General features: G+C 36.9%; 1 protein-coding gene across 1 annotated transcript in view; it reads left to right on the top strand.

Annotated features, from left to right (window-relative positions):
* The window catches only part of LOC129258797 (dystrophin-like), an 87,786-nt gene extending 76,320 nt beyond the window's left edge, over positions 1-11,466 (top strand). Inside the window, exons 31-35 of the mRNA XM_064097994.1 lie at positions 975-1,118; positions 5,807-5,965; positions 7,709-8,104; positions 8,506-8,778; positions 9,022-11,466. Of these exons, the coding sequence (XP_063954064.1) occupies positions 975-1,118; positions 5,807-5,965; positions 7,709-8,104; positions 8,506-8,778; positions 9,022-9,363 (1,314 nt within the window). The 3' untranslated portion in view covers positions 9,364-11,466. The remainder of the gene's footprint in view (positions 1-974; positions 1,119-5,806; positions 5,966-7,708; positions 8,105-8,505; positions 8,779-9,021) is intronic.
* Positions 11,467-15,688: the final 4,222 nt, after the last annotated feature.

Genomic DNA, 15,688 nt, shown 5'->3' with positions numbered 1-15,688 from the left:
CCTTCTAAAGAAAGAGAAAAAGAGAGAGAAGCGGAGGGGGAGAGAGAGAGAATCTAGATTGATTGATAGAGGAACGAACATGTGATTGTAATTGAAACTTTGCATGTTTTATGAAATATTGTAGTCTGATAGAGACATCAAGATCTGTTTACAGGTCGCATACCATATTTGAACCATAGAGGGATTCATATTATTATGTCTAGTATGGGTGCTTTCTCACAAATTCTGTGTTTACAATGTCTGCCTATAGTCCCCACTCTTCTCTCTCCCTCTGTCTCTCTCTCGCTCTCTTTCTTTTCCTCTTCCCTTCTTATGCTGTCATCTCATCATGTTTCCCATTCTCTCCTTTACTCCATCTCTCTCTCTCTCTGCCTGTATGGTTTTGTTTTCAGTCTTCCTTATTACCCCATCTCCCTGAATATTTCCAGCCCTTTTTTTCTTTTTTTTTAGCTCTTTCAGTTTTGTGTCGACCATCCTTCTTTACTCTCTTCCCTATTTTTCTTTCTTTCTTTTTTTCTTTCTTTCTTTCTTCCCCTCCCTCCCTTTTTTTTCTTTCTCCATCCCACTCCTCTATTCCTTCTTCTATGTCTCCCCCCTCCCTTTGAATGGCTTTCTCCCCCTCTCTCCCCCACATCTCCTATTTTTCTCTTTCATGATATCATTCCTTCATTGTACATTTTTTTTCTTTCCCTCAATAATACTTGATAATTCATATTTCCTTTCTCATATCTTCTTTCATATTTACTTACACATTTTTAGTAGGCCTGTTTATTGATGCAATGCTGCACACACGCTCTATTCCATGATGCTCTACTGCTAAAGAAACAAGGAGAGCATCGGAAAGTATTACTTCATGAAAGAAAAAAAGATATTTTTCCATTATGTCACACTCTTTCTACTGGTAAAGAAATCGAGCACTAAAAGTATTCCTTCCTAAACTCTAAACGTTTTCTCCTCCATCTTCTTGGATGTAGACCTACCAGGATCAATTGATGGCATTCCGTGGTGACCTTTCAGGGGTCAAGGAATGGATGGGGGAGGCTCAGACGAAGCTGGAACAATCGCAGAGACTATCGAGAGAGGAACTAGTCGGTGAACAGGAGCGTCAAGCTTACCAGGTAAGAATACAATATTTTCTATTATATAAATATATATATATACATGTATATATATGTATATATATATATATATATATGCATCTATTATTTCAATATCTTGTCACTGTGAGCTTTATTGTATCCCTGAAGAAGACGTGAAATTTACGTCGAAAATTTGAATTTGGAAATAAACTCAGTTTAACCAGTACAGTGCATTAAATGCATTACCTCTTTGCTTCTTTTATATATATATATATATATATATATATATTTGAGATCAATTGTATGGAGAGGGCCGTAGCAAGGTCAATACCCGTCTTCTTCAAGCTTTCGGGCACATGCCCTTCATCAGGATCTAAACCAATATATAAAATACAAAATATAGGCCTACTAATAACAATGGTAAATACAATGCAATACAATATATAATTATAGTCCAAAAATAATGATGAAGGGCATGTGCCCGAAAGCTTGAAGAAGACGGGTATTGACCTTGCTACGGCCCTCTCCATACAATTGATCTCAAATATAATTATGAAGGAGACCCGTACACGTACATCGCCAAGATTGATCACATTTATATATATATATATATATATATACATGTATATGTTGTTTCAAATCAAATCACAAAAGTTCATATAATTGGTGTGTACAAATAGTTCATTTGTTTTTGTTGTGCCTTTGGGGGCATTGCAAGAATTGCACTTGTTTCTCTTAAGCAGAGAGTTGGGGGTTCAAATCCTCGCCCTGGCCTGGGGCTCGTAACACAAAGCCTGGCAATCATCATAGAATATTTTTTACAATTGATTGCATTGGCTACAGTGACTACAATTAATCTTAAAATCAAGCATCTGATTAATTACTAACCTTTTTATTAGGGGACCCTGATGTTGATTTCCTTTAGCAAGGAATTTATACATATTGTGCTGCACTCGTCCCAGGTGAGGTAATGGGTACCTGGTAGGAATTTATTCCTTGAAACGCAGTGTGCGCAGCGGCTGTTCTGCCAAAGCGAGGGTAATTAAGTGCATCACTGTACGGCACTTCTTGTGAAAGTAAGAGTTAAGCCATATGAATCAGGTATTATTATCTGGGCCTGAATTATTAATATTATTACAATCCTTGTGTAAGATCGTTATTAGTGATGAGTTTATTCTCCATCAATCAATCTTTGAACTTACTGAAAATACATTTTCCATGTTTTTTTGATGCATACATCCGTCTTCATCAGGCATTAGTATTAGTCTTACCACTGGCATTAAACTTATTATAACAGTTATTATTATTGTAACAGATCTTAATGGAACTGTTATTCTAACAGTTATGGTAATACTGCCAGGGATTTTTCAGCACCAATATCCATTTTTATGAATTGCTGCAGGTGCTTTAATATTCATATTATATTGGACGGTTTATAACGGGATACCACATAATAATCCGAGAGTTAGGTCTAATTATTGCATGAATCGTACATGTAGATGAGTACAATAATGCACTAACAAATTGAATATTTCTGGTATCTTATGAAGAAATGATTTGCATATGGTTATTGTTATCTTAAATGGTGGTTATTATTCATTAGATATATTGTTAATAAACAATATCAGATATTATATTTATTGTCCTCTGAAATTGTCAATTTTTGGGCAGTACGCCTCTTCAGACTCTGCTGCTTTTAAACTGTTTTTGTCTTTAAAGGAAACATATTATTTAGATCAGCATTGAATGCAAGCCATTGTTTCAAGAAATGATTAATCATCATGATAAAAATTAATTTGACATGATAAATCATTCCTACATTTTTTTAGTACAATCATCTACCCAAAGTCAGATCAAATTGGTAAAGTTTGTAAATCTCTCTCTCGCTTTCTGACAAATTTCCAATGAGTACAACCTTTTGAGGCCTCTCTATTTTCATTGGGCCCTTGGGTATTGGGGCACACTTGAGAGACTTAGTGACCTTTGTGAGGTCAAGGGTCAAAGGTCATGGGATATGTATTTGTATTAGGATTTGGGGCTTGTAATCTCCATGACTTTGAATTTGTGGACTATTTTATGGCAGTGAACTGAAACTAGTTTTGTTTCTCAGGAAGGTAAGGGGACACAATGATATTTAGGGTAGGATTTCGATTTAGAGAAAAGAACCGCAAAAAGGTGAAATTCTTGTTCAGCTGAAAATGTGAGGATATTTTCCGGTATTTGTCTGATTTGAAGGAAGAAGGATCGGCAAGGATTGGGAAAGAGGAAAAAGGGGCAATGGTTAACGTTTTAAACATATCTGAGCTGCAAGATCCCATTATGTCTGATAAGTACTTAAAAAAGTGAAAAGTAAAATGACCCAAAACTCCATTCCAAATTTCATTCTATTTACTTACATCTGAAATCAAATCTCCCTAGGAGATTTATTAAATGATGATTTGTCATTCACAGATATTTTGAAAGTACATGTACATCTATCTCCATGAATTTGATTTTTTCTCTTCCTAGGTTTCTTAAAAAAAAAAATCCATATGAACAATATTAAATACAATAATGATAAAAGTTCAGGATTTTTAGAAATAACACCCTGGTTGCATCATAAACTAGTGTCCTTTTTAAACAAATTGTATGACATACAACTGCCCCCCCCCCCCCCTGCCTGTCATAAATTTTGGAAACCTTAATTTTTTTACTTAAAATGTTCATGTTCACGAAATCCTTTTTTACTTCAATTCTTCAATTTTTTTAAAACAAAAATACAAAAGTGCCCCCATGAAAAATTGGTTGCTGGACGTCTCGCTCCCTCGCTTTCGAGTTTCTTTAACAAATTTACGCTTTTTGCACACCCCCCCCAAAAAACGGGATGGCTTGTGTATATCTACAGCTCAAATCAATATAAAAGTCAATCAGCATCGCAGATCAATAGCCCTTTCCCGCTTGAATTCACTCATTCTAATGACAAATTGATTATTATTACATGTACATGTAAATCATCACATTAATACTGTAGATCTGCTTCATTTCCAAGATTTTGTACATGTACTTGTACAGGTATCTATTTTCTCTGTCTTTGCAAAACCTAACATGATTTCATCCAGTTGCATTTGTAGCCCTTAGAAATAGGCGATGATATATAAAATGATACACAAGCCACATAATTAGAAGGGCAAGATAATAGTGTCTAACTACACTCAGTTCTCATTTGTGACAGAAGGCAGTGACTCACAGATATAGGATATCTATAAACTTACCCATGTCTCTGTGATTGCTGAGGTGGGGGTATTCCGAATTGTCTTTTTTTTGGCAGTTACAACGTTTTTCCTCCCACCTGCAAGATATCGTTCGGACACAGTAAACTCACTGTGATTTCACTTTCAAGTGGTAGCAACATTGCGGTCACACTGTCAGGCAAACACTCATTATGTTATGTACAATGATTATGTTAAATGATGTAAATATCAATTCATAGTCTTAACACCCCAGTGCTGTCCTATTCTAAAGCCTATCTTGTAAATTCTGTAAAGATTGCCCTGCCTTCATTTCCTTCAGAATAAGACATACATTCATGGCCAGATGTCAGGGAATCTTTTGGAATTTCTTAAGTTTGAATAAGTTATTGTAGTTTTAACTTATATTTTTCTAAAGCCTATTTTGGTGACCCAATGCTTGCATTTTTTCACTGTCATTGTCTCCATTTCTTTGATGAGAGTAAGATATACATTCAGGAGCAAATCATTTCTTTCAATTGTCTGTGCAAGTTATTGTTAGTCTGAATGCAGTTTTAAACTTCAGCTCCTAAATATTGACCTTGAAACCTTACTGCATTCCATATCACTGTAACCATGGTAATGGAATACCCTGAGGACATTCTGTCCCTTAATGCACTTTTCCTCCTCCCCTTCATCCTCCTCCACCTAAACTGTTTCGGATAAGCCGTGAGAAAGTGTTTTAAGTTTGAGAAGTTGGTGGTCTCAATCCTAACAAAAAAGGGTGTTAAAGTCTTGCAGACGTTTCATTGTTGGGTGTTATGATGCGTGAGGTGGAGTCTACTTTGGAGTGCCTGTACAGTAGGAGTGTATGAATGTGTCAGGCAGATTCTACAAACGATGCATCTCACTGCCTATTTCGAGCTACTAGATCCGAGATCTTTTTAGCTGCGAGATAAGCTATATTACCTAAGAGCGATAGTGATGACGATAGTGATGGTGGTATTGATGTTGATGATGATGATGGTTATGGTGGTAATGATGGTGATGGTGATGATGATGATGATGATGGTGGTGATTATGATGATGGTGATGATGATGATGATGGTGGTGATGGTGGTAATGATGGTGATGATGATGATGATGATGATGATAATGATGATGCTGGTGATGGTGGTAATGATGGTGATGATGATGATGATGGTGGTGGTGATGGTGATGATGTTCCAGATTATGGCTATTTCATTTCAGGGCAATGTTTCACTGCGGCATGTTTACTCAGTGGTAGAGCACGCGCCCCATGAATGGAAGGTCCTAGGTTCAATCCAAGGCCAAGTCATACCAGAGAAGTTTAAAGATGGAACATTCTTCCTGGTGTAGCCTAGGGCTCATCATTTAGATTAAAGAGAGGGGATAATAACATGTCATCCAGGGCCTACTAGTAGAGCAGTTATACTACCGGTAGTTTGATGAAATATTATTATGATTATCATTTTTGTTTCCATCTAATCCGTCCGTCAGAGATTACAAGACGAGGTGGACGATCTGACCCACAAGGTCGAGGAAGTGAGAGACCAGGCTCTGGAGCTGATGAAACTTGGAGGAGATTGCCGTCGATCAACCGAACCCGACCTCATCGCCCTCAACCAGACATGGGAACTGGTGTGTAAGGGAATCAAGGTCAGTTCTTACATGTAGTTGTTTATTTACTTGATCAATAATTCATTATGAGTTCAGGGTTGGCAGGTTTGTTTGTTTATTTTCCATCAATGATTGGGTGAGGTGAGTTCTGGCAGGCTTACATTTATTTGCTTGTTTATTTTTCATCAGCAAGTTTTCATTATGGTTTCTGATGGACTGGCATATGATTTGTTTGCTTATTTTTTCATCAATAATTCTTTAAGATGAGTGCTTATAGGCATTCATGTATGTTTGATTACTTTTCATCAATGATTTAACAATTTGACTTCTGATTTACGTCCTTTTTTAAAAGACCTTTATCACCAATAAATAATTGAGATGAGTCATGAGAGGCTTTTATTTGCTTGTTTTTTCATTTGAGCAGTATTTAATTAAGATGAGTTCTTATGGGCTTGGGTCATTCCATGTCAAATCTCTGAAACTTTTGTATATTGTAAAGAACATGTCGGGGCTTACAGTTCATGACAAATAATGTCAAGGTCACGTGATCCACAAGGTCAATTTCAAGGTCAAAACTTAGGTCAAAGTGTCAAAACACCTCAAAATGTTTCAATCTTAAAAGTGATGGCAGATTTGAAATCCTTAATTAATTCCCTTTCCATCAATACCCATTATGTGAAGATTGGCCCAGTGTTTTTTAGATATGAGGGTTCAAAGGTAGGCGGCCACGCCCATTTTTGCCGAAAATCTCGAAATTCAACGGGCCATATCTCGCAAACCCCTGACCCGATTGACCTAAAATTTGAAATTTGGTACTGTGGGATCACACTAAACAAGTATACCAATTTTTATCAAAATCAGAAATGGTCGGGTTAAACCCATTGGGTGATTTGACATGGAATGACCCGCTTACATTTATTTGTTTGTTTTGTTGTTTGATCAATAATTCATTATAATGAGTTCTACTTTACGTATTTGTGTTTGATTATTTTCTCATTGATGATTGATTAAGTTGTGGTCTGATATTGTGGCTTCCCGCAAGAAGGGACTTATCAACATTTTCTTTAAAAATCTTCTTTTTTTTATTGCTGAAATGGAAAAAAGTTTGTCATGAACTTTCTTCTGTTACCATTCTCAAACCTAAATGTGATGGCATTATGATTTTATAAGCAAAAACATTCCAAAGTGCTTTACGCTCATAGATGCGTCCTTTCTCTGGGAACTGGATTGCGCATTACATTCCCGGAAAAAAAGACAATTCTTCATTCAACATGCTTACGTGCATAGAGCCATTCGCGCCTTTCTTCGGGAACTGGATTGTGCATTCACATTGGCCTCTTTTCTCTGGGAACTTGATCAGTGGATTGCGTATTTTTGTTCCCGGAAAAAGGCGTTCGGTATTCATTCTTAAGATTAGAAAGCATTTAGAGTGTTTTAAATAAAATCCCAAAATATCGATGAATAAAATATCTTACTTTTTCAGAAAGTTTGAAAAATAAGGTCAAAGCATAATTTGTGTTTTCTTGAAAATTTATGTTTTGCGCACTAAGTCCCTTCTTGCGGGAAGTCGACGTTATGCTTATATTTATTTGAAAAATCTTCAATATATAGATCCATTGTTGTGTTTTGGAGAATTTGCAAATCAATCAATCGATCAATCAATCAATCAATCAAATAATCAATCAATCAATCAATCAGTCAGTCAGTCAGTCAGTCGTTAGTCAGTTAATCATCAATCAATCATCAATTAATCAACCAATCGATCAATCAATTTATTTTCAGGAACAGCAAGTTAAGCAGAAGCAAATAGCTCAGGAGCTTGACAAAGAATCCCGTCTTCAGGCTCAGGCAGAGGCCAAGCAGAGGGAACAAAGGCAACAAGAGCTCCAGGAAAGACTCGTGCAGCAACCGCTGGAAACCGACCTAGACTCCAAGATCCAAGAAACCGTGATTGACTCAAAACCTCAAAGACTCAAGCATCAACCGCTAGAAACAGCGATAGACTCAGAACATCAGAGTATCTTACCCGCATCACCTACCGCCAACCTCAATAACAACAATGCGGATGTAATCGTCGACGAGGCTCCGCTTCGAGAAGAGAGAGTGGCTGTCGTAGAGACCATACCAGTACAACTGACAAAGCTTGACGAAGCAGCGCCCTCTATTAGCAATATGGAGGTAGGCTCAGGCTATTAATTGTCCTTGAATATTTTTATGAAATAGGATGTTGCTGAAGCATTCTTGATGGGTATAGGAAACTGCAATGAATATATTATTTGATAAATTCTTAAGTTTTCCCTTTTCAGGCTATAGCCTACTATTTTTAAAGCATAAATGGGCTTTAATGTGTTCTTGGGCCAATTCATAAAAGAAGATATCAAAATAACTTGGCCATCCCAAATGGTAACTCTCATGGAATACTTGATTCTGATTGGCTGTTTTTTTTCCATGGCAGTTGAGTAAAAACCTGGTCAGAAAAAGCCTTGTTGACATAAAGATTAATGAGATAAATAAAACAAGAACTAAAAGTGGAAACCAAGATACATGTACAACAAAACCATTATGATAACTCCCCCTAGGTTGATGAGCAGATCGAGAAGCGGGATGCAGCAACCGTTGCATCCGCTCCAGTCGACCTTGAGGATATGCTCCAGGACATGAAGGATCAGGTTAGGCAGAAACATGTCACACCCTCTCCCACCATGGATGTCAATGCCATGGGCTACCTGCAGGAGTTCAACGACATCCTGGAGCAGACCAACGTCGCCATCGACCTCTGCGATCATCGGTTGACGCGAGATGGCCAGCTGCGGGAGAAGGACTTTGATATGGAGGTTGACGCCAATGTCAAGGTAGGGTTTTGGATAGGCAAGGAGGAAGAGGTGAAGAAAGGGAGGGGGTGGTGATGGGTACATGTACTTGAGAAAAAAAATCGTTTGCATAATTTTTTGACTACTTGAAAGTGCCCTCTTTGGATGAATTGCCAGACTTGTAATTGAATTTGAGAATTTAAAAAAAAAGATTATTTTTCTTTAAAAGCTCCATTCTTAATCTGATGCACGTTCTTTTCAATATTTTTCTTTCTTCCTCATCAGGACACCGAGGAAGCCTTGGAGAACCTTGAACCGGACGTGGAGTCCTTGATCCAGCAAGGAGAGCAGCTCCTGCAGATGACCCTGGCCAAGGATCCAGCCCAGGCCGAGGAGCTGGAGCTCAAGATCACAGGTCTCAAGGAGCGATGGTCCACGCTGAAGAGGGACGCAGAGAGGAGAAAGGATACCATCCAAGATGTGGTTCCAAGGTGGTGTCACTTCAAGGAACAAGTGGACCAGATGGAGAGATGGATAGAAGGGGTAGATGAACGGATGAAAGATGGGATGGAGGATGAGGAAAAACTGAAGGTAGGTGCTACTATTCTATTCAGTGTCTGTGGATGACAGGTTGATGAAAGATAAAAGGATGGACAAGATGGAGATATGGAAAGAAAGTGTAGGTCATGAAAGATGGCAGAAAAGAAGACGAGGTGAAAATGAAGATAGATAGGATAATACATATCTGGTATCTGCTATGGTGTTCAATGTGTGTGACAGAAGAAGTTCATGAGGTCTCTTGTTCAAAATGATATACTGCCCTCTACTGTCAAATAGCAGTATTACATGTACTTTTCTCTTATGAGATCGGATCACCAAAACAATTTTACTAACTATGACTAAAGCATGAAACTTTCATATAAGATTTATTTTAATGATGGGAGGTAAATTTTTCAAAGCCGTTTTCAGCCGTTGTCATGACTACAGATTAATTTCTGAACAATGACATATACACCCCTATAAATGGTATATAAACATGGTATAAATTACCAAATTGATATTTCAAGCTTCCAATTAAATACAAATGAAATTTACAAATAGTTAAGGTCACCAAGATAGTTAAAATTTCCCAGTTGCCATGGTAATGGCTTATTTCCCCCCAGAAAGGTACAAATTTGGATAAAAACAAAGAATCTGATTATCATTTCATTTCACCCAGATTTTGGATGCTAAACATAGATCTGTTTGTTAAACTGTATAAATAACATCTTAAGGATAAATACTAGTTGTGGTAACAATCTCAAAATGAGTTCAAACAGAATCCAATGAAATTACCACCAAAGTGTTTGTATGTATAAATAAAAAATATGTGCCAAAAAGCTCTGGAAGAAAATGCGTAATTGCTGAGAAATTAGCAAAATAAGCACGGAATTCCATCAAATGTTGGATATTTTTTAAAGCAGTATTAATACACTACCCCACATATGCCTTTCTTTGTTGGTGATCATCAGAATTATCGATTTTGAGCTAAGACTTCATGATTTTACAAATATAAGTTTACATTAATGTACCAGATCTAGATGTAGGATAATATTTTGACAATTAACCTTGACTTAAAAGACTTTCTCATGTAATAATTGTTTGCTGCAACTGCTGCTTTTACCTTTAAGCCATTGCCACCTGGGGTCCCTTTTCCCTTGGTGTATGGAAGGCTCTGCATTCGTGCACACTTCCTCTTTCTTTGTTGACATTATACATCTGATAAATGAATATTGATTATTTTTTTGTGTTGTGTTTTGCTCTTTTTTACAAGATTCTAGAACTTATCTACGAACTAGATGTATACTTGCTAGTTAAACCTAGGATTAATGTAAAATTAGTTGAAATATTAGCTCGTAACCATGCTGTTGAGCGCAGCGAACCTTTTGCGACTTCCCTCGACCTTGCATTTGGCTTGGTAGAAGAGTTTTGACCAAAGGATTAGAGTTCAGACCAGATGATTAATTTCTTCTTCAAGGGTCCTTTTTGCACTGCCCACACAGCTTAAAATCATTCTCATTTCCAGATCTAGCTTTTGCAGTTTAATTGTAAAAGTAGTTGAATAATACGCATACATTCGTAATTCCGAAGCTTCGTTATTCCGAAGGTTCGGATATTCCGAAGGTTCGTTATTCCGAAGGTTCGTATTTCCGAAGGTTCGTAATTCCGAAGGTTCGTTGGTCCGAAAACGAAATGAGGTTCGTAATTCCGAAGGTTCGTTAGTCCGAAAACAAAGTGAGGTTCGTAATTCCGAAGGTTCGTTAATCCGAAAAAGAAATGAGGTTCGTAATTCCGAAGGTTCGTTTGTCCGAAAACTAAATGATTAACTAACCTTATTTCGTTTTCGGACTAACGAACCTTCGGAACAATGAACCTTATTTCGTTTTCGGATAAACAAACCTTCGGAACAATGAACCTTATTTCGTTTTCGGATTAACAAACCTTCGGAACATCGAACCTTATTTCGTTTTCGGATTATCGAACCTTCGGAATAACGCCACAAATGTTCGGATTAACGAACCCTTTTACGTTTTCGGATTAACGAACATCGAGGTATAGGCAATTTGCGTGTTTCAGAATTACGAACCTTCGGAATTACGAAGTGTAACCGAATAATAAATGCCAGTTGTGGTAACGATCCCAAAATGAGTTTGAACAGAATCCAATAACCACCAAAGTGTTTGTATGTATAAATAAATAAAAAATTGTGCCAAATTGCTCTAGAAGAAATGTCATTACTGAGAAATGAGCAAAATAATTAAAGCACAGAATTCCGTGAAATGTCGGGTACTTGTCCAAGCAAAATTAATACACTGTCCCACATATGCTTTTCTGTGTTACTGATCATCAGAATTGTCGGTTTTGAGGTACGATTTCTTGATTTCAAAAAGATAACTTAACATTTATGTACCAGATCTAGATATATGATAATATGGTGAAAATTAAAGACTTTTTCATGAAATAATTGTTTGCTGCCACTACTCTCTTTTACCTTTAAGTCAGAAACACTATTCTTGATTTCTCCATGTTTTTGGTTAGTAGACAAATTGGTTGTTGTCACACTAGGATGAGACCAAGCAGGTGTAGCCCAAGTGGCAATTTACCTTGGCATATGATGTCAGAAGAAGTAATGCCATTTTCCAAATGGGAGCACCCAGTTCTAAATGGTGACACGATCATGCTCCTGCGACATTTGCTCTGGTCTTAATATCTCAGAGGGCATAGGGGTTAGAATTAGGATTGTAATAAAGTTTTTGGTTCAGAATAATGTAAGAATAAAGGATTAGGATTTATTAAGTTTTGGAAATAAGGTTGTATGTTTGGCCTAACATGCAGACTTTCCATTGGAGCAATTGTCGCTGGAGCAAATGTGATTGAACGTTCAAAATACCAATATGAATAGGCAAATATGAAAACAGAATTGTAATGGAAGCAAGTTCTTACAAAAATGAACTGTCCTAGTTAAATGATAAAGACGTCTTGAATTCATGATGTGAAAAATATTGATATCAATTATTAAATTACAAAGCTGTGTCTAGACTTCTGTTCTGAGGCTCACAATAGAAAGCATACATTAGGTGTGAATGAAGGATTCATTACAAATTTCTCACGTCCATCTGCTCGCAAATCCCTTACACAAATACTTTGAGGGTACAGGTGACATTTACACCATGCTTGATGAATAGCCCTTCTGACTTATACCTGAACGTATAGATGGTGTCCTAAAAGATGCAAACACTAAACGATAGACAGTTCAGTCAAAGGGTAATTGCATGTTCCTCTTCTCGTTCATGAAACCCAAATTTTACTTGTACCTTCCTTGTTATCATTTCTTTAAATTTCTGGTGCTTGCCCTTGGAATAAACACCCAATTTTACACAGCAGTACCTTATTTGACCTGTTTCTAATAAAACAGATGAGATATTATTTATAGAGCTGCCAAGAGATCTTTTAGGACAATGTTATACTGAATAGGACTTTTCCCATTGTGAATCATTATTGAATTTTTAAACTTGTAAGAATTATATATTTTTGTCAAAATTTGAAAAAAAAATTGGATCTTAGGCTTGAAAATAGGATAAAAAAGAAATAAAGAATAGGATTTTTTTCATATTGGAGTCGGCAGCTCTGTATTCATGGGGTTGGGAGATTTATGTAGTAGACCTAGGTTGAGTGCAGCAAAATTGTAGTGTTTGAGTGAGGTTTGTTATCACTTTGCATTGTTGCAGAGTGCTTAGAGACATCTGAATATAAAGTAACTGTTATGAATACAATTTATGGCTTTCAGCCCGGTTAATTATATCGCATTGATCGATATATCTGATAAGTCAGAAAAATCTAGGAACCAGCAGGATTTGAACCTCTCATCTACTGATTGCCAGTCAGCGACTGTACCACCGGGCCTTCACTGTCCCATGGCACAGTCACAAGGAAATAAGAACAAAGCCCCCAGTTCGCCTGATAAGAGGTTAAAATCCTGTTGGTTCCTAGATTTTTTTTTTGACTCATCAGATAGATCGATCAATGCGATACTGGGTTGAAAGCCATCAATTGTATTTACAACAAACTTCCCCCGGCAAGCCTTTAACATTCCAAGTAACTGTTAATTGCTATCCAAGCAAGTATAATCATTATTATTATTTGAAAGATAAAACAGTGATCAATTATGCATTGCGTCTAGTACACTCTCTCTGGTTAAATCCGAATGAAAGACTTAATGATAAAGGCGTAACTTAACCTGCACGCATGTTTTATGATATGTACGAGCTCTCAGCCTGTGTACTACCCAATGCATATACATGTACTTGTAGAAATATTTCAATCAATAACGATGCCAATTCCAAACGCCTAAAGTTATCCTATGCGAGATCTGCGCTGTCACGTATTATTGTCACTGGGTTAAACACACCTCGTTCTACTAACCTGAATAGTATGATAAACCAAGGATGTGTTCACACTGTATGTTAAACCTTCAAGTGTATTATATTATTGTGTATGGCACTATGTGGCTACTGTACAGCAATGAGAGAATTTGGGGATCGTTGCATAGCATCCCATTGGATGTGAACGCGCTGTTTTTCATGCACATCACACCTGGTTAAGGGTTGTGAGGTGAGAGTTAGTCGGTTTGATCAGGATCAAGTATCTAGACATTCTCAGGTAGTGTTGACTCACCTGTCGAGTTAATTGGACCACAATAGTGAGATGTCAGTGTAGGTAGGGAGCTAATACAAGGGGGTGCATTCACACTAGGTGGCAATGATGTACGTTATGAAAGTTTGGGTGTGGACAGTCCCCTGTGTTCACCTAAAAGTTATTTCTTTTTAAGGGTTAAGTGTGGAATGCATATTAGTGATGCCCTTCCAGGCTACACCCTTGGATTGAACCCTGATGCCCGTATTCTGAAGTCGGGTTTAAATTATGGGAAGCCCAAAAATTCAAAAATTCTGTTTATATTGTATATTTCTTTATGTTTACTATTTTGTTTCCTGTTGCTTTCAATACTTCAAATGTACTGTCAGGAATTTGTGCCCCAATTGGCCCTTGATAGTTTAACCACAACTTGAAACCAGGGTTTGATCTAAACCAGAGTTCAGGATACGGGCTAGAGGGTGTATTCTGATAATTAAACCTCGGTGTAACCCTAGCCACACTTCTATGGAATGCTGGCTTTATAATATTTCTTCCATATTTGTGGAAATTATTACGTATCCATTAATTCAGAATTAAAATTCTTAATGTTTTTGTATTTTCATACTCTTCCCATTTCATGACTCTCAATGAATTTTTTGACAACTTTTTGCGGCAGGATAATAATGATTTTTAATTGGTGAATAAGGGTGTGTTCAATGTCGATTTTCAAATTTAGACAGCAACATCAATCATGATTGAAAACTCAATTCTTTCTTTTGTGCTTGATAATCGTCTATGAACATTTAACGGTGAGTATCATTTACCACAAAAAAAGATTACCAGTTGTTCTTGAAGTCACATACGAACAGCTTTAACTTCATTCAGATTCTAAAAATGTTTTTACCTTGCAGTTAATGTTGTAATCATAATTGCAAACCTTCAGGTTACATGTACCTGAGATTTTGCAGCTAATCGGTCGCTTAGTTGCTGTAACAATGATGACTGCTGTTATAAGCATTCACATAGGCACTTGCGTTAACACTAAAGGCTTTGGAGGTGGAAAATGCACACTTTTTACTTATTTTGGAGCATGAAATGATATTTATGAATTGAATTTGAAATTTTCAGGGTGTCCTCTTGACACATTGTTGTGTATACTAACTGCATGTGTGGCCCAACAGCTCATTAGATTTTTCCAAAACCTCCACAAAATTACTCAGTCCCTTTAAATAAAACAGAATGCATTTGGTCATTGGTATGTTGTGTACACTTGCTTTGATTGTAGTGAGAGATTTGTAGAAAATGAGCATTCATTCATCTCACACAAACGGAAATGAAAATGAAGATTGGGAAGAACAAAAAAAGTGTTTTCAAAATGAGACAGTTTAACCTGACAAGAAATGATAAATAAAAGCAGTAATTGAGTAACAGACCAAGGAAGGGTGATGGAATTGCAGTTGTACTTTCAAAAATTTTGAATTGTACTTTAGTTTCAACTGATGCCATTTTACTTTAAGAGAGAGAGCACCTCATAGTGAGGAATTGAGGATAAAAGGTTTTCGGGGGAAACAGCAGGAAATAGAGAGAGAGAGAGAGAGAGGGAGTGGTGACATTTTAATGTATATTTTCAGCATTTGCGTTATAATCTTCCTCCAAAAGCCCTCCTCTTAAAAGACAATCCTTTCACTAGACATTGATAAAAATGTAAAACCTTCTCAACTTTCAAGAAAAGAATCTCAGAATAGATTTGGTCCTCCTTTGCAAGAATTATCAGTTGTCT

This window comes from Lytechinus pictus, chromosome 4 (assembly GCF_037042905.1).
Source record: "Lytechinus pictus isolate F3 Inbred chromosome 4, Lp3.0, whole genome shotgun sequence".
Lineage (NCBI taxonomy): Eukaryota > Metazoa > Echinodermata > Echinoidea > Temnopleuroida > Toxopneustidae > Lytechinus > Lytechinus pictus.
This window is presented reverse-complemented; position numbering and strand designations above follow the sequence as displayed.